Genomic DNA, 18,609 nt, shown 5'->3' with positions numbered 1-18,609 from the left:
AGGCAGGAGAAAACTGAGGCTCAGCAAGTACAGCTTGTCCCTGTGGCCTGGCTGGTGAGTGGTAGCAGCCCATCACTCTGGGGCAAAGCCTCAGGCCAGCTGCTCGACCACCTCCCACATCCACACAGGAGGACCCATGATGCCCCTGTTCGCTCTGGGGAGGGGGGCACGTGGGGGTGCCACATGGAGCACGGGCTGCAGTCTGTCTCCTTGGAGTCTGTGTCAGGTCGGCAACCCCCTGGGGTCTGTGTCAGCGCCCCTCCCCACCCCAGTCCCTGCTCTGTTCGAGCCCCACCCCCTCAAGGGCCTGGTCCTCGTCAGAACGTGTGTCTCAGGGGGGCACCAGGGGTTTCCAGGGTGTGCAGAGGAACGGCCAGGGCCCAGGCAGGCAGTAAGTTCTAGGCATTTCAATCACCGCTGTCTTAGCCGTCAATCACACAATTTCTGATGAGAATTTTCTAAAACACACTCTTTTTTAAAGCTGTTTATTGACGGTAGAGTACATGTAACGTAAAATTTGTCATCCAAACAACTTTTAAGTGTCCACTGGCGGTAAGTGTTTGCACGTGGTGCCGCCGTCCTCACTGTCTGTCTCCAGAATGTTCTATCTTCACAAACTGAGACTGCGTCATTAAACACTACTGCCCCCCAGCCCCCGGCGCCGCCATCCATTCTCTGTCTCTGTGATTTGATGACTCCAGGGACCTCACACGGTGTCTGTCCTTCTGGGACGGGCACTCAGCCTCGTGTCCTCAAGGCCCATCCATGCTGTGGCAGGTGTCAGGATGTCTTCCGTCTTGAGGGCTGAGGAATGTTCCATCACCAGTATGTCCGCGAGCTGTATATGCGTCCCCTGCCCCGGCTGCTGGGGCTGCATCCCCCACTAAGCCCCCCATCCGCTGCTGTGAGGACAGCTGCTGCAGTCGGGGGGGTGCGTTGTGCATGTATCTATTCAAGTCTCTGCTTTCAGTTCTTTTGCGAGAAGAGCATTCTCGAGGACCGGGTGTTGGGATTCAGTATTGGAAAGACAGCCGCATCTCTAAGAAAAGGTGCAGCCCCCCCAAGGAGCCCCCACCAGGGCCATCCCGCCCACAGGCTGCTGCCCACATGGGCATCCCAGCGCCACAGGGGTCGGGAGCGTTTATATCCTTTTTGGTTTTCTATAACTTCTAAGTTTACTAAAATGGACGGCTCACTCCGTCGGCTGTTGAAGGCGTGGTAACTTTAAGCGATGGTGCGAGCTGTTGAGGGCATCCCAGCACGCGGGGATGGTGCTGCGTGGGTCTGCCTCCTTTTTTCTGTGCTCAGCATGCCCTGCAGCCTGTCCCCAGGTCCCGCCGACCCCGACCGCATCCCAGAGCACATGGCACCCCACCGTCAGTGCCCATCTCCATGTGCTCAGCAGACAGGGTGGAGACCCCAGGCTGAGGCCCTAGGACAAAGGTTCTGCTTCTGGAGCCGGACCCTGGAGTGCAACAGCTCCGGGTCACAAGCCTTTCTCACTGCTGCATGGCCTCGTGGATTCCATAGCCTTGTCTCCCCGCCTGGACCTGTGTGGAGGTACCGCAGGTACCCCTGGTGTATTTTCAGGCTCGTTCAGGTGACCTGTTGCATGGGAGCCACCACTCGAGCGCGGTGGGGAGAGAGCAGCCCCACTGAGCACTGTCCTCTCGCACAGTCCTGAGGCTGGTGCTGATCAGGGTGGGACAGTTTCCGAGGCCAGCCGGAGGTGGCTGCTGTCAGTAGGAACCATACGGGGAGCCAGGTGCCAGGCAGCAAGAGACAGGAGAGTGTTATTTCTAGTCTATGTGCTGCTGAAGCGAGCACAGGAGGGTGGTATTTCTAGCGGGGGTTCCCGTGTTGCTCCCAAGGAGGGGACAGCTGGCAGCGGGTGGGGTGGGGCCATGCTTGGCCTTGTGGTCCATGCGCAGGAGCCTCCCTGCCTGTCTCGGGCAGCCACCGGGCAGTGTCAGGGCTCCAAAGCCACTTACATGGTCCAAACACCCTGGACGTTTAATTTCTCCATCTTTTTCGAGCACCCGAACCTCCCCCAGGCTCAGTGTTAGGGCTTTGATGCTGGACGGTGGCACCCTTGGGTGTCAGGGGCCCTGAGCCCTGGCTGTGTCCTGCCGTGTTTGTACCTCCCCGGCAGTTGGGAGCTCAGCTAGGTGACTCAGCGTTTCTAAGGTGAGAGCCAGGGCTGGGTAGAGAAGGCTGACCACAGCTCCGGAGTTCCTGTGCTCACACCCACCCCCACACTGGCCCTGGATGTGGCAGTGTGAACCAGGATCAGCCTTGGCTTCCTTGTCTGAAACACAGGACGTCACCCCCCTTGGTGTCTGTGAGCGAGTACCCAGAGGTGCTGAGTACAGCTCCCGGCACATGGTGTGTGTGTGTGCGCGTGTTACAGAAGCACGTGTGTAGGTGTGAGCATGTGTACATTTGTGTGTTCCCTTCCCAGAGCCCCCTGTGCCCCTGTGCGGTGCAGAGGGCAGGTGGGAACTGGGCTGACCTTCCCTGGTGCTGACCTTGGACTTGGAAAAGCAGCAGGGAGACCAATCCCAAGGTGAACAAGGCCCTGGGCTGCATCCCACGCCTTCCTGAATCAGATTGGGGGAGCAGTGGTCTCTGCTGTACCCCACACTCTGCTCCCTGTGGGATGTCTTTATGTTGAACTTCGGGCTTTCCCGTCTGACTGAGCTGGTTCTGCCACCCTTGGAAGAAGAGCTGGTCATGGCTCAAGGTCTCCAGGGGATGGGTGCACCCCAGTCCTCTGGATGAGAATGACCCTGTGGGCATGAGGGCTGCCAAAGCTTCCCCAGGCTATGGGGTACCACCTGTGCTCTGCCTGACCCCCGTCCCTTCTGTAAAATTGGCACTTGTGCGGAGGGTCCTGGGTGGCTCAGTGGGTTGAGCATCTGTGTTCCACTCCAGTCGTGATCTCAGGATCCTGGGACTGAGCCCCATGGCTTGGCAGGGAGCCTGCTCCTCCTTCTCCCTCTGTCCCTCCCCCTGCTTCTGTGCTTGCTCTTCTTGAGCTCTCTCTCTCCAATAAGTAAATGAAATCTTTTAAAAAATGGCACTCGGGGAATGTCAGCTGGGTAAGTTGGCTCATGCCTGAGGCATCGCCGTCTGTGCTGTGTACTGTGACAGAGGACGGCACACATGCAGAGTGCGGACCCGAGGTGCGACACGTGTGTGTACCCGTGATGCAGTCTCCCTGGTCAACACAGCGAGCCCGTCTGTGGTCTGTGACCACAGGCTCACATGCGTCTCCTGGAACTCTGTGAAGCCGGAAAGGCGGGTGTGTACCTGGTCTTGGGCGGGTGGGCATCTGCCGCGCTCAGGGCTCAGCGTTCTGCAGGGCCTTCTCGTGTCCCCAGCATTTGCTAGAATTCACCCCGGAGCCTTTGGAGCCTGGAGCTTTCTGTGTGGAAAACTACTTACAGACATTTCTCGTGCTCGGTGTTGGTTGAGACCCTTGGCTCTGTGGGTTTACGACTTCCGTTGACGCAGGAATGCTGTGGTCTGTATTCCGCAAACACTTCCCGCCACTCCCCTGTCCGGAGTCCGGTTACGCCTCTGTTTGCTGCGGGACGTTCGCTCACATCGCTCTGTCCGTCTGTGTGTGCTTCAGTGTGGATGGTTCTGTCGCTGAGACCTGCTCGTTGTCGACAGCGTCCGGACGTCCCTCTCCCGCAGGCCTCGAGCTCTCGCTGGAGGCTTTCCCCTCTGGAGGCTAGAGGTGCGGCTGCCCTGGCTCGAGCTGCTCTTGAACGCCGTTAGGGGAGCCGTGACGCTGCTAGGAAGCAGGTGGGCATCCTGGGACCTGAGCAGAGCTCCCCATGCGGTGGACCGCCTCCCCCACCGGTGGGGCCCAGCTCTGCCCTGCCTGTGCCTGGCCACTGCTGTTCCCCCAGCGGCTCCTGCTCAGTCTGACGGTGCCCTCCCACGTGTGCCAACCATCTTCAGGGACCCTGCAGGCCTCAGCCCCCTGACAGGGCTCTCCTGTCCGTGCTCTGCCCGTGACCTCTACCTCCTTGGTCTCCTGTCCTGTCCCTGGGGTCCACGTGGGGCTGGATCCATGCAGGGGTGGGAAGCGAGGAGGGCGCACCGCTCTGGTTTCCACCTGCTGGGGACGCTGTGCTTCGCTGTGTGGTGGGGGGTGACCAGAAGCAGGACCCCCGGGGGTTGCCAACGCTATCCCCTGGGGCCAGACACCGCATTTGACACACACAGGCTGAGCGTGGGGCCCGCATTCAGGGCTCTGTCGTGTCTGCATGCTGGGACCTTGGGTTTACCTCCTGTGCTATGCCAGGAATGCAGTAAAGCGAGTATTTTCTGTTTCAAAACCTTCATGTTTCTCCCCATGAAGCTCATCAGGAACAGGGCAGGGGCCCGTGGTGCATGTGCCTGCTGCTCTGGCTTTGGGGCCACCCAGAGAAAGGTCCAGCCCTGAGCAGTCTGGCCCCACGGGAAGGGGGCTGTGCGGCAGGTGTCGTAGGCGGAGTCCACCGTCCCAACGTGGAGGCAGCATGCCCGGAGGTCTTCCTGCGGGCGAGGCACCGAGGGGCAGGCTCTGGGCACCGTTATGGCTCTGTGTGAGGGCGAGACGGATGGTTCTTCAGCCTGGTTTGCGAGGGAGGAGGGAGCGTGTGCAGAAGCTGTGGGCTGCTAGGCTGGTCGTGGGTGTGGACCCTGGACACCTGTGTTTGCAGGTGTCAGGAGGGAGCTTGGTGGGGGCGGGAGGTGCCCTCTGGCCCTCTGCACCCTGGGTGAGACCCTACCTCCCCCAGGAAGGGCACCACAGGTGGGGATGGTCAGTTCTGGCCTGGAGGTTTGGGCCGGACCCCCAGAGTTGTCCCCATGTTCTGGCAGGAAGCCACGTGCTCCATCTGCCTGTGGCCCACGACCTGTCCAGGGCTGGCCACGCTGGGCGGGGCCACGGAGGTGCCCTTCCACCTTCTGCCGTTGGAGCCGCCTTGACACCCGGCCACCGCGGGTGCCGGTGAAGGCAGCTTTCATGCTCCTGTCGTGTTGTTTCAGGACCCCTGTGTCAAACCTGCTGGACAGGAAGGAGATTTGCAGCCAGCATCCCAACCCCACTCACGCTTCCCGCCTGAGGCAGCCGACCCAGACCCTGCACACGGCCCGCAGGGAGCCGGGTGTGGAGCCCTCCCTGGAGACCAGGGGGTCAGGTGAGTGGAGTCAAAGGAAGGTTCTGGGGAATGTCGATCTCCCCTGGCCTTGTCCCCCTGGACGCTCCCACAATGGTTCTCGCCTCTCCCGTGAGGGTGTCCAGGAGAGGCAGGCCGTGAAAGCAGCCAGCGGCTCCAGGGCGCTTTGTGGGGGGGCGGGGTGGCATCTGGGACAAAGCCCTGGCCTCCCTGGGCCCTGGTCTCTGGACGATGTGGGTCACAGGGACGCCACAGAGGGGGCCGCTCGGAACCACATCCCCGGGGCGGAGCGCGCAGATGACCGGCCCGCGGCGCTCACCGCGGCTATTTCCGTGGGTGTTGTGCGGCAGGGGCTTCAGCTGTGGGATTCCTTCCCTCCGTCTTCCCCGTCTTACCTCCCTCTTCTCTGCCCTCTCTGTCTCTTTTCTTTTCTTTTTCTTTTTTTTAACATAGAAAAAATTTACTTATTTTTAAAATAAAATGCTTTCCATTTGCCATTCCGCAAAGGCCTGTCTGGACAGGACCCAGCTGGAGCTGTGTGGGCTGCCCCCACACGGCCCTTCTCTGGGTGGCCATACCGGGGGCTGCACTCGGGGCTGCGTGCAGGGGCTGGTCCGTGCCTGGCTGGCACTGACCCTGCTCATTTCCCCCCACAGGCAGCCCTCCGGCCAGCTCCCCCTGGAGCTCAGGGAGCTCCGCTGTGACAATGGAGTCAGGAGGGGGGGCCTCAACAGCCCAGCCCCCCATTGCTGCCTTGGGGGAGCTGAACTCTGGGCCTGGCTGCTCCTCCCCGGAGCTCTCGAGGGCAGACCCAGGGAAGCTCCAGGCACTGCCACTCGGACCTAGAGCCCACGGCAAGGACTCTGACCCTGGGAGCCCCGGCAGCCCAGCTGCTGCAGGGGATGGCCCCCCGGATACAGGCCCCTCGGGGGAGCTGGATGGTGGTGCTAAGCTCCCCAACCGGGACAGCGGGATCGACAGCCCCTCCTGCAGCGTGGCTAATGAGCAGTTCCCCTGCGGGGAGGGCAGCGAGGCTGGCCAGGGCCCCACCGTCCTGGGGCCACAGCTGGACGGAGCCCCAGAAGGCAAGGCCCTGCAGGAGGTGGCCGACAGCGACGTGGGTGAAGGCAGCGGTGAGGAGCCCGACCCAGAGAACAGCCCCCCAGGGGACCTTGCCGACCCGGCCAAGGTAGGCCGCCCTCACGTCCTGGGGTGGCAGGGGCTCTTCTGAGGCTTCGTGAGGTCAGAGAGGCCCGGTGGTGGGTCAGCGGGGAGGGCAGGGGCTCCGGCTCCCCATGTGACGACCTCACTCCCAAGCCTAGGTCCCACGTCCTCAGCAGGGTGCAGGGGCCCCACCCCCAGGACTCTGGCCATAGGTCTCAGTGCTCACAGAGCCACCACCACACCCTCCGTCAGGGCTGGCTGCCCACCTTTGCAGAGCCCCTGTGTTATGACCAGGGAACCAAGGGTCACCATGGGGCGTGGCAGGGGCGGGAAAGGAGCAGGCGTCCCGGGGAGCAGATGTGCCCACGCCGTCGGGGGTTCGCTGTGAGGGAGCCCCTTTGCGTCCCGACAGCACCCTGGGCTCTGGGGTCTGCCCTGGGGTACGTGGGGACGAGGAAATGAAGCAGAGGGTCCGGCCCAGAGACACGGCCTGAGCAACAGGGTCCCGCAAGCGTCATAGGAGACGCCCGATCTACTGGCCTGGTGGGGACAGTCCTGGCTAAAGGGCCCTGTGACAGAAGACAGGCCTCGCAGACGAAGGACAGCTTTGTGCCCGCACTGTAGTGAGCCAGCTTCAAGAGAGCAGGCGGCTGGGAGTCACGTTTGAACCTAGGTTTTGTTATTACTCGGGTATGGAAACACCGAGAGGTCAGGGTGCGTCGGCCATTGAAAAGATAGTTCAGCTCCTTGCTTGCGGTTCATACGAGGATGAGCAGGCCAGGCCCCGGGGCCACACGGGAAGCACCAGAGTGGGTCAGGAGGCAGAGGGGGTGGAAACTGCGCAAGGGCCTGTCTTGTTCCTGTGGGAGGGAACAGGTGACGCAGGGTGAGCAGGTTTAGGACTGGCAAGCCTGAATGACCTGGCGCTGCACAGAGGCTTCCACGGTGTGTGGCACCTGGTTCTGAGTGACCAGGGCCGGGGGGCCCGTGAGAGCCCACGGAGGTGCTGGCGTGGCTCTGCAGGGGCCGGCGGGCGTGAAAGGCACAGCGCGTGGGTCGACAAGAACCCGAGATGTGCAGACGCCCTACAACGTAGAAACTGAGTGATGTGGTTACTACGTGCCACACCATCGGTGGCTCTCAAGGCGTGCTCAGGGGGAGCTCCGCTGGCCTGCCGTCTCCCAGGTAGTGAGGGGCAGGTGTTCACCCCAGGCCTGCTCCCCGCCTGCCCACGCAGGCTCTGGGGGACGGCCCAGGCCTTCATGTCTGCAATACGGATGTGCCAACCTTTCTGGGTCTATGTGCTCGGTCAGGCCCTGGCCTGTCCTCAGGGTGACCCTATGCCTCGCGTCCCCCACCCAGGTAGCGGAGGTCAGCCTTCGTCCTGTGGTGGAAGTCCCATTTACTGGTGGTTTTGTCACAGGGGGACAGTGAATGTTGTCAGAGGCTGCTTCTGCAGCGATGCAGGTCATCACAAGTGTTTCTCATGGGTGTTGAGTCTCAGAATAAACCTCCCCTGGTCCTGGTGTCCAATGCTCTTCTGTACCGTTGAGTCGGGTTTGCTGGTGTCCTGTCAAGGACTTCTGCATCAGTCTTCGCCAGGGTCGTTTATCTCCAGGGTCCTCGGAAGGTCTTTGCCTTGCTTTGGTGTCAGGGCAGTGTTGGCCTCAGAGCTCAGACGTGTTGTCTCCTTGTCAGTGTTTTGGAAGCACTTGAGAGAGATTGGTATTAATTTTCCAGTGAACCCAACTGGTTCCAGGCTTTTCTTTGTTGGCAAGTTTTTCATTGCATATTCAATCCACTTACTCCTTCTTGGTCATTCAGATTTCCTATTTCCTCATGTCTTCAGGCTTGGTGTGTTTCTAGGAATTTATCCGTTGGTCTGGGCTGCCCAGTTTGCTGGAGTGTAACCGTTCACTTCAGTCTCTCATGATCCTTTTTATTTCTGTGATGTTGGTTGTAATAGTTCCTCGTTTATTTCTAATATTACTTCTTTGTGTCTATATCTTAGTTAATTTGGCTAAGGTTTTGTGAATTTTGTTGATCTCTCCAAAAAACAACTCGAGTTGATTGATTTTTTCCATTGTTTTTCTATTCTCTGTTTCATTTATCTCTGATCTGATCTCGGTTATTTCCTTCCTTCTGACTGCTCTGGGTTTAGTGCATTCTCTTTCTAATCTCTTGAAGTGTGAAGTTACATCGTTGATTTGAGATCTTTCTTCCTTTTTCACACACACACATTTACAGCAGCGTTTGCTGCGTCCTAAGTTTTGGTGTTTGTATTTTCATTTTCATTTGTTTCAAGCTATTTTCTAATTTCCTTTGTGACTTCTTCAATTCTTCTTGAAGACCGTGTTGTTTAATTTCTACCTATCCGTGGGTTTCCCAGTTTTTCTTGTGCTGTTGATTTCTAGTTTCATTCTACTGTGACTGGAAAAAATACTTTATGTGATTTCAATCTGAAGTTTGTTAATGCTTGTTTTGGGGTCTGATATATAGACCATCATGGAGAATGTTCCATGTGCACTTGGGAAGAATGTGCCTTCTCCTGCTGGGTGAGGGGTCTGCGTCTGTATGTCTGTTCACACTCTTGTTTTCTCACTGGTATTCGGTCTACGTGTCCTGCCCAGTGTTGAAAATGCAGCACTGAAGTCTCCTACAATGCCATGCTGCTGTTTCCCCTTTAATTCTGTCAAAGTGTGCTTTCATATATTTAGGACTTAGGAGGTTTGGTGCATAGATATTTGTTTAAACTTTTTTTTTTAAGTCTTTTTATTAATTTAAGTCCTTTCTGCACCAAACATGGGGCTCAAACTCAGGACCCCGAGATCAAGAGTTCACACTTTTTTCTTTCTTTCTTTCTTTCTTTCTTTCTTTCAAGATTTTATTTATTTATTTGACAGACAGAGATCACAAGTAGGCAGAGAGGCAGGCAGAGAGAGAGGGGGAAGCAGGCTTCCTGCTGAGCAGAGAGCCCGATGCGGGACTCCATCCCAGGACCCTGAGATCATGACCCGAGCTGAAGGCAGAGGCTTAACCCACTGAACCACCCAGGCACCCCAAGAGTCCCACACTCTTTCAGCCTGTCAGGCGCCCCTGGTGCATAAATATTTCTCATTGTTTTATCTTCTCAGAGAGTTGGTGCTTTTATCATCATATGATGTTCCTCATTATATCTGGTAGCAGTTTCTTATTTACAGTCTGTTTCGTCTGATATCAGTGTGGCCACTCCTGTTCTCTTTGGAGAAGAGTCCGTCTGCATGCCCCATCTTACCCATCCTCCACTTCAGCCTGTGTGTGTGTCCTTAAATCTAAGGTGTTTTGTGCATAGCATGTGGTCAGACGCTGTTTTTTAAATCCATTCAGCCAATCCATGTCTTTTGATTAGGGATTTAATCCATTTATGTTTAAAATAATTATAGGGAGGGATCATTGCTATTTTGATAGTTGTTTTCCACACATCTTGTGGCTTTTTTGTCCCTCTCTTAGAGTCTGCCTTATTTTTTATTGAATTTTTGTAATGGTATATTTTGATTCCTTTCTCATTTCCATTCATGTATATTCTAGAGATATTTTGCTTGTGGTTACCATTGTAATTACATAAAGCCCCTTGAAGTTAGAGCCTTCTGTCTTGCACACGGCTGGCCTGTTTCCAGGACTTTCAAACTCTCGTCTGGGTCATGTCAGCACTCCCAGTTGGACAGACAGAAGCCAGCAGTCCCTTGGGCAGCCCCCAGATGTGTCAGAGCCCTGAATGTGAGGCTCACTGTCTCATTTCCATCCAGAGCGGGACCTCCAGCCTAGGTTCTACATTCCACGTGGGCCATGCTCTGCTGCCTGGGGAGGGACACGAAAGGGTGTGCCGGATGCTGCCTGGTTTCCCCATTTGCTGGAATCTCTTCTTGGTTTTACCGTGATGTGGAGCGATAGCTTCTCAGCTCTCCTCTGGGTTCTCACAGAGGGATTCCGCTCCATACGTTGTCGGCATCATGTCTCCGGGGAAAGGAGGGCCTGTAGCATTCTAGTCTGCCGTCTTGCTGACAGCAGGCCACAAAATATTTTGATGTGGCTGCTGTAGCTGCTCTGTGGTCAAGGTCTCAGGAGGGCAGAGTTGTATCTGGGATGGTTAGGGGGGTTGGCAGGAGCTGTTGTGCCTTCCCCAGAAATCTTCCTGAGAAGTCCATCTGTGAGAACTGAGCCCCTTGGCCCAGCGCTAGTGGCCTCTTCTGGCCCCCAGGCCCCCTGGTTACCCCCAATGTCAGACCCGCCTCCCCAGGGACCTGTGGTTCCTCTCTCTGCAGTGCTCTGAGCCCCCGAAGCTGCTCCACATCGCCCAGGAGCTCCTGCACACCGAGGAGACCTATGTACGGCGGCTGTACCTGCTGGACCAGGTAGCCCCCCAGGGCTGGGGTCCTGCCTCTGTGGGCTGCCGGTTTCAGAGGCTGCTGAAAGGGCTGGCTGGCCCTTCCAGCTGGAGTATGAGGGCCTTCACACTGAAACTCAGGCCACTGTGAGTCTCCTCCACAAACTCCTCCTTTTTGCTGTCTGAGCCTGGGGCTCTGGGGCCAAGGTCCTGTCCCGTCACCTAGTTGGAGGGGTTCTTCCTGGCAGCTGCATTATCTGAGCATGGAAAGGGGCTCTGGGAAGTTTGCTGTGCCCAGAGCAGCCCGGGTTTATGAGCACAGGAAGTAAACCTCTGGTGGACACCCAGAGTTCTGCCAGGTATCGGGTCCATGTGTAGCTCACAGAGCTGAGAAAGGAAATCCGGACCCTCCAGCTCCCTTGAGAGGTGGGCAGAGGCGGGACAGCAAGTCCACATCAGCAGAGGACTGTGTCGGCCTCCCCCACAGTCCTTAGCCGTCAGTGAGCTGGCTTTAAAACCATAGGTCTGAGCCCGTTTGATGAAGCGGAGGTTCGTTAAGAAAACAGGAGCCCCTCCCCCCAGCTCAGCACCCACTCTACGGGCCTCTGTACCCCCAGGTTTTCTGCACCCAGCTGACAGAAGCCGGCATCCCTTCGGAGGTCACCACGGGCATCTTCTCCAACATCTCGTCCATCTATCGCTTCCATGGGCACTTCCTCCTCCCCGAGCTGCAGACGCGGATCACGCAGGAGTGGTGAGTGTGGCCCCTGGTTCCTGGCCACTGGGCCACGGCAGCTGCGCGGATTCTCGTGGCCAGCCTCTCCGTGCAGAGCCTGTGTGCCGGAGAGACATGCAGGCACGGGGCAGGGTGGGGGGCTGTCCCGCAGGCCCTGGCTCCTTCCCTGCACGGGCCTGGGGCAGCGCTGGCCCACAGCGTCCCCACGCCTCCGCTGCTTCGTCTGTGCTTGAAAGCTCCTTTAATCCCTACTCAGGCTCTGTGGGGTTTGTGAACACCAAACGGCAAATAAACGGACCTAGCAGTTTTGTTTTCCCTCCTTTGCTTTGGAGACTGAGGTGTTCCCCCTCCCAGGGCACTTTGGATCCTCCGGCCGCCCCCAGGGGCTACCCTTCTGTCCCTCTGCTACATCTGCTTGTTCTTCGTGGAGCGCCGGCTCAACTCTGAGTCTGGAAAGTAAAACATCACAGGCGTGGCCCTGCGCCTGCCACTGTCCACTTTGCGTGCGTCCCCTACTCTTCCCGGCGCTGCTGCTTTGCTCTGGGCTGTCTGCTGGTTTCCTCTCTTCTCCCGCCTGGCTTTGAGTGCCCGGTCTCCTGGGGCATTGGGCTCGTCGGGAGCTCCGCCCCTTGGCTCCCCGAAAGCCCCTTCTCCAGCAGCAGCCAGGCGAGTGAGGGTGCAGAGGCCAGGAGCCTTGACTCACGGGCATCCCCTCAGTTGCCCAGCCCAGGGAGGGCCCCTGTTTGCAGGTCTTCATGAGGAGCTCATTCCCCCTGCAGAGCAGGTCATACTGTGTCCCTAAGGCCATCAGATTAAAGCTTGGGGCCCAGCTGACCTTCTGTCCACAGTCCACACTTGCTAAAAATGGGTTTTCTCCTTGAGACCCCAGAGAGACTTCTCGTGCACAGACCGCAGGGAAGAAGGCCCACCAGCCCACCTGCACAGGCCAGCCCGCCCTCCAGGGACGGTGACCAGAGCGCATTCTCATGATGCCACCCTGGTGGCTTTGTGCTCACGCCTCCTTGCTTTTTGATGACGTCTTAGGGTCACTTCCCCTTAGAACTGTGGTTCAAAGGTTAAAGACTATGGGTATATTTTACGCTTCTTGAAATTTATTTTCAAATCCCTGTCTGTGCCGGGTTTATTATTATTAACCTGCTGCTTTCCAATGAGACTGTCAGCGTCCACTCATCCCATTGTTCCTGAAATTTGCTCCGCTAAGGGGTGACATGGGGCCTCACAGATTCTCTCTGATGAGGGCCTGCCATTTGAGCGGTCGCGTCCCCACTGGCACCCCTGGCCTGGAGCAGCGATCCTGTGTCCGCACAGCTGGAGAGCCCACGGGATCCTCTCGTGTACCTCCATGTAACACGTGGTTCCCCCCTACATGGTACCAGGGAGGAAAAGTAAGGCTCAGAGAGGGTGACCAGTTTGCCCACCAGTTTGCCCTCCCTCAGCGTTGGGAGTCGGGCCATTACCCCGTGGACTCCGGGTGACGTCCCCGTCCCACCCTGGCCCCTCTGATGACCTCTCTCCCCCCACAAAGGGACACGAACCCCCGGCTCGGGGACATCCTGCAGAAGCTGGCCCCGTTTCTCAAGATGTATGGCGAGTACGTCAAGAACTTTGACCGGGCCATGGAGCTGGTGAGCGCCTGGACCCAGCGCTCCCCGGTGTTCAAAGACGTAGTCCACCGCATCCAGGTAGGCCCGCGGCCGGCACACGCGGGGGTCGCGGAAGCGTGGGGAGACCCTGGGACGCTGCGTTCCTGCTCTGCTGAATCACTCGGGGACACGAGTCCTGTTGTCCTTTCAGGCAACGGGGAGCGCCTCCGAGAGGGTGTGTGGTCTGTCTGGTCACTGTCGTTGGGTGGACTCTGGACCCCAATGCGACTGTGACTCCTGCCTCTCTCCCTCCTCCCTCCGTGAACCTGCCGGCCTGTGGGACCTGCTCATCCCCTGCTTTCTCTCTTCCCGCAAACAGCCCCTTCCCAGCTCTTCAGTGTTGTTTTCCTTATCAGTTTGCCAGGCTTTTACACATTAAGAATGTCTTTTATTATCTGTCCTGTATCTTACAAGTTATTTTCCCCATTGATTTTTTTTTTTTAAAGATTTTATTTATTTATTTGTCAGAGAGAGTACGAGCGCGAGCGAGCACAGGCAGACAGAGTGACAGGCAGAGGCAGAGGGAGAAGCAGGCTCCCCGCGGAGCAAGGAGCCCGATGTGGGACTCGATCCCAGGACGCTGGGGTCATGACCTGAGCTGAAGGCAGCTGCTCAAGCAACTGAGCCACCCAGGCGTCCCTCCCCATTGGTTTTTATTTATTTATTTTTTGTTTGTTTTGTTTTGTTGTTTTGTTTTTGTTGTTTTTAAAGATTTTATTTATTTATCAGAGAGAGAGGGAGAGAGAGCGAGCACAGGCAGACAGAACGGCAGGCAGAGGCAGAGAGAGAAGCAGGCTCCCTGCTGAGCAAGGAGCCCGATGTGGGACTCGATCCCAGGACGCTGGGATCATGACCTGAGCCGAAGGCAGCTGCTTAACCAACTGAGCCACCCAGGCGTCCCCCCATTGATTTTTATTTACAACATTGTTTACTAAACAAAATTTTTAGTTTTTAAGGAGCCACATCTACCAGTTTCTTTATTAAAGTGAAGTTTTTAAAAAAGATTTTTAAATTAAAAACAACTTTTTTAAAAGATTTTATTTATTTATCTGAAAGAGAGAAGCAGGCTTTCTGCTGAGCAGGAAGCCCGATGCGGAGCTCAGTCCTGGGACTCTGGGATCATGACCTGAACTGAAGGCAGATGCTTAACTGACGGAGACACCCAGGCGCTCCACATTCACCAGTTTTTAAATAAAATAATGTGTTTTTTTTTTTTTTATGTTTTTAAATAATGGTTCTAAAAATCTTCAAAGTAATGCTTATAAATGTATTTCCTATCTCATGATTAGATAACTTTTTTTCCTAATGTTATGTCTTTGTTTAAAAAAATTAGAATTGCTATTCCAGAATAGTTTCCCGGTGGGTTGTGGTGTGAGGTAAGAGTCCAGTTTTCTTTCTGTGAATAGTTAGCTACTTGTCCCAATATCCTGTGTACCCTGAGCACCACGCTTGAATGTCACATACCGCATCTGTGCACACACACCAGACACACATGTGTGTGCCTATGTGCATTCCCACAGACACACGTTCCTCCTTCTGCGTTTCCCCCTCGGGTCACCCAGGATTTCCTAGTGTGGAGTCCTAGATGCCTCTGTGTCCCTGCCCACCGAGGACAGTTCCAGTGCTTCCTCCTTTAGCTCCCTCACCCCTGGTCTGGGCCGGCCCCGCTGTGTGCACAGACCACCCCCTCCAGCCTCCCAGGCTGTGCCCATGGCCGAGCCCCAGCCCTGAGTGACCAGCAGGACCTCGCACTGCCTGTGTCAGCACCACTGGCCAGAGCACTGGGAGGCTGGCGGTCTAGGCAGGTACAGGTGTGGGGGCCATGCGCTCCTGCTGGGGCACGAGGTGCACTGTGGTTTCCTCTCCCAGAAAGCATGTGCCCCCCCCAAAGTGTGTCCCTCATGTCTTTAGGAAGTTTCTTGCAGGGAGATACTTTGGAATTCTGTGAATGTCCGGTTCCTGGTCACCCCTGATTAGCCTCCCTGAGAAGGGTTGTTTCTGTGATAGCTGCCAACGGCGCTCCTTGGGCCCTGTCATGTCAAGGGCACTTGGAGCTCCTTCGGGCTGGAGGCTGTTCTCTTATGAGCCCTGAGTGGCCCGGGTGGCAGGCGGGGAGAAGCAGGGGAACAGCGTAGCCCCCAGCAAACTCAGGGGGAAGGCTGGGGCATCTTAACCAAGGAGCACATGCCTGGGCACCTGCAGGGAGTGGAGGCAGACAGCAAAGGCAGGGCCCCCAGTGGGACAGCACTGAGGTGGCAGAGGTGCGGTGCAGGGACTGAGGGCCAGGGTGGGGGGGCAGGGCACGAGGCCTGAGCACCCACCCCTGCGCTAAGGGTCGCACTTCCATCAGAGCACACAGCCACACGCAGAGCAGCTTCTAGGCAGGGCCGCAGGTCCCCCGTCGTAGTTGGGAGTCCAGTCCCCCCTGGTGTCCAGGGAGGGAAGAAGAGGCCCAGCCCCCGGCACCCGAGTGAGCAATCATGTAAGTGAACGTGGGGTCGGGAGGGAAGCCTTCCCGCAAGGATGAGTTCTTTCCCCTGAGGAACTTTATAAAAGCCTGCACGGGGGTCTAGGTCCTTGCTCCATTGTTCAAACTCTCCAGGCCTCGGTTTACCCTGCTGTAATGTAGTCTGCAGTCAGCAGAGTCCAGGTGCCATGGAGGCCAGAAAGGGGGGCCAGGTCCACACATGTTTCTGCGGGTGCCACGTGCTGCCTCTCTCCCCCACAGAAGCAGGAGGTGTGTGGGAACCTGACGCTGCAGCACCACATGCTGGAGCCCGTGCAGAGGGTCCCCCGCTACCAGCTGCTGCTCAAGGACTATCTGAAGAGGCTCCCAGGAGATGCCCCCGATCGGAAGGACGCAGAAAGTGAGCCCAGCAGCCACCAGGCCACGTGGGAGCTGGGGCCCCTGCTGGGAACCCACAGGGAGAGAGGAGAGAAAGGATAGACAGGGACAGGGACAGAGCAGGGCAGATGGCCCAGTGCTCCCTAAGCACATCTCAGGAAGTAACTGCAAGGGAGAAACCGCCCTGCCCCCACTGCCCTTAGAGGGGGGACCGTGGTTCTGGGGAGGGAGCTGCTGATGCTGGCAGAGGTCAGGCCCCAGGAAGGGCCTCATGGGGCTGGGGGCGGCTTGGGGAGTGGGATGCCAGCCCCAGCAGACCTCCTCACCAAACGGAGTGTGTCTGCAGGGCCCAACCCAGGGCCTGGTCTCCTGAGCAGCCTCGGCCTCCACAGGGAAGGGTGGGAGCAGGGCAGCCCCTGGAAAGGCGGCAGGCGCCCTGCAGCCTGACTCTGCGTCTTCCTCCTGCAGGGTCCTTAGAGCTCATCTCCACCGCTGCCAACCACTCCAACGCTGCCATTCGGAAAATGGTGAGTGTGGAGCTCGTGGAGGATGCCCGAGGGCCCCGCAGCAGGCACACCCTGCATGGACAGGGGCTCCGTCACAGGACAGACAGGCCTGCCGGTTCCTAACTCTACGACCCCATCTCAGCCGGTGCCTGTCTCCACCAGCTGCTGTAACAAAATCCCACAGACTGACTCGGGCCACATTGTGTATCTCACAGCTGGGTGCCAGCACCTTCTGTCCCTGGCTTCTGAGCAGCCAGAGCGTATTGTCTGGTGTCTCATCAGGGTTGTGACCCCATCATGGGGCGCCCACCCCCAAGACCATGACTTCTTCTAAGCTTCACCTCCTGAGGGCCCCGCCTCGGGACACAGCGCAGAGGTGGAGGGGACAGTGTCCCCTGTTGTTGTCCCCCTGCTGTTGTAACACCTCCAAAGCCCATGGTCTGTGGATCAGGGAGTTCTCTGTGGGTGGCCCTGTCCCTTGTGTGGCCTGCACGGTGCCTTGGCAGAATTTCTAAGTCCTTGCTCAGGACTACAGATCAGGAGAATCCAGACTCCTGACTTTCCTGAGAAACCCTGGAAGTCCCACGCCCCAGCCTGTGCCTTCAGCCCTTCTCCAGGCCGCCACAGTCCCCAGCCACCCCGTGTCTCCCAATCCTCAGATCTGTTTATTTTCACACAGGCACTGCTGTTTTTTGAGAGGGAAAAAAAGGTGAAATATCTGTTTGACCCCACGTCTCTCAGTCATGAGAAGTGAGAGGCAGCGACTTGTTTTAGCATGGCTGTTGCTATGTGCGGCCCAGTGCTGTGTCCTCCGTAGGTGCCTGTCCCCAGGTTTGCTCTGGGGCCCCAGGACAGACCAGCCAGAGATTAGGCCCATGGTGGGTGGGTTATCCACTGCAACCCAAACAGGTCATGGTTTACTCTGGGTCCTTTCTGTCAAACGTCCCTTTCCACCTCCCCACGACTAAATCTGGTGGAGGCGAAAGACGTGCTTCTCAGAGCTCTGCGGTCGTGAGCTCACACAGGGCCTATGGATATTTAGGGAAGCCCCTCTTGGGTTTCATCTCTGAGGGGTGCGGACAAGGCCTGAGACCTCACCCCAGGCCTTCCCACCTGCAGCACACCTGTAGTGCTTCTCTCTCCTGGTCTGCTGAGGCCTCTGCCCACCAGGTGTGATAGCTGGGGGCTCTGGCATTGGGTCCAGGTCTTATCCCAGGCCATGGCCTTAGGGAGTGATCAGTGTGTGCTTGTAGGAGCCTCTTCACACGCCCGCTGGTCCCCACCCCCCTCAGCCTGGACCGCTGCCCAGGCTTCTCCCAGCTGCCCCACCTGCTGTCTACTCAGTTTCTGATCCACACTTCCCCAGCTCAGAGCTTCCTGTGGGGAACCTGTCTTGTTGCTCTGTGCTCAGAATCCTCTAGCCTGCTGTTGCTCGCAAGGTGACACCAGCTAGCCCATGTGCACACCCGGCCCCCTAGGACATGGCAGGTGTACCCTCCCCTAGTCCAGGCGGGGTGCACACCCAGCCCCCCAGTACATGCAAGGCCCTTTGGCACTGCCCTGCCTGCTTTTGCTTACGCTCCATGCCAACTCCCCTTTCTGGACCCACACGCACATCGACCACCTGTGTCTTGACCAGAGGTGAAAGGGCTAGCCAGACTAGCCTGCTTACAGGCTGTGTAGGCCGAGACTGGCCAGGTGCGGGCAGCAGCCGCGGTGGCACAGCAAGCCCAGGCTCTGGGATGTAGACTGATGTTACTGCAAGCCTATCTCTTCCAGCCTTCTGCTGCATTCTTTCCTCGGGGGGCTGGTAGCAACTGGTCAGGGACAGTGGCTTCTGGGCTCAGAGCTGGGGCCACAGGCTGACACCCCTTTCCTATCACACCCCCAGGGGCACTGGTTGGCCGCTGACCACCCAGCCAGTCTTGAGGCCAGAGGGAGAGGACCTGCAGACTGGCAGAGGTCTGGTCATGAGGGCACAGGGAACCAGGCAGGGTCACCACAGGCAGTGATGACTCCGGGGCAAGAGCAGCAACAGCTTGAAATATCTCCTCTGACCGCAGAAGGGCCATCCTGGTTCTCTAGCGGCTCACTGGGTTTGTCCATAGCCCAGTTTCCTGGTCCGTAAATAGGGGATAAAATGGCCCCTACCTC

The 18,609-nt window shown here is 57.5% G+C and overlaps 1 protein-coding gene across 5 annotated transcripts in view; it reads left to right on the top strand.

Moving 5' to 3' along the window:
* Window positions 1-18,609, top strand: part of FGD3 (FYVE, RhoGEF and PH domain containing 3) — a 49,361-nt gene that overhangs the window by 17,685 nt on the left and 13,067 nt on the right. For 2 of the 5 annotated variants that reach the window (XM_004766135.3, XM_004766134.3), the window contains exons 2-8: window positions 5,047-5,198; window positions 5,834-6,366; window positions 10,643-10,732; window positions 11,322-11,458; window positions 12,987-13,143; window positions 15,833-15,971; window positions 16,418-16,476. In XM_004766135.3, coding sequence (XP_004766192.1) covers window positions 5,884-6,366; window positions 10,643-10,732; window positions 11,322-11,458; window positions 12,987-13,143; window positions 15,833-15,971; window positions 16,418-16,476 — 1,065 coding nt within the window. In that variant the 5' untranslated portion in view covers window positions 5,047-5,198; window positions 5,834-5,883. Of the gene's footprint in view, window positions 1-3,682; window positions 3,814-4,367; window positions 4,602-5,046; window positions 5,199-5,833; window positions 6,367-10,642; window positions 10,733-11,321; window positions 11,459-12,986; window positions 13,144-15,832; window positions 15,972-16,417; window positions 16,477-18,609 lie in introns of those variants that run through there. The other 3 variants (XM_004766133.3, XR_006601944.1, XM_004766132.3) reach the window with 3 other exon arrangements.

The sequence above is a fragment of the Mustela putorius genome, unplaced genomic scaffold, assembly GCF_011764305.1.
Source record: "Mustela putorius furo isolate JIRA1106 unplaced genomic scaffold, ASM1176430v1.1 tig00003854_pilon_pilon_pilon, whole genome shotgun sequence".
Classification (NCBI taxonomy): domain Eukaryota; kingdom Metazoa; phylum Chordata; class Mammalia; order Carnivora; family Mustelidae; genus Mustela; species Mustela putorius.
This window is presented reverse-complemented; position numbering and strand designations above follow the sequence as displayed.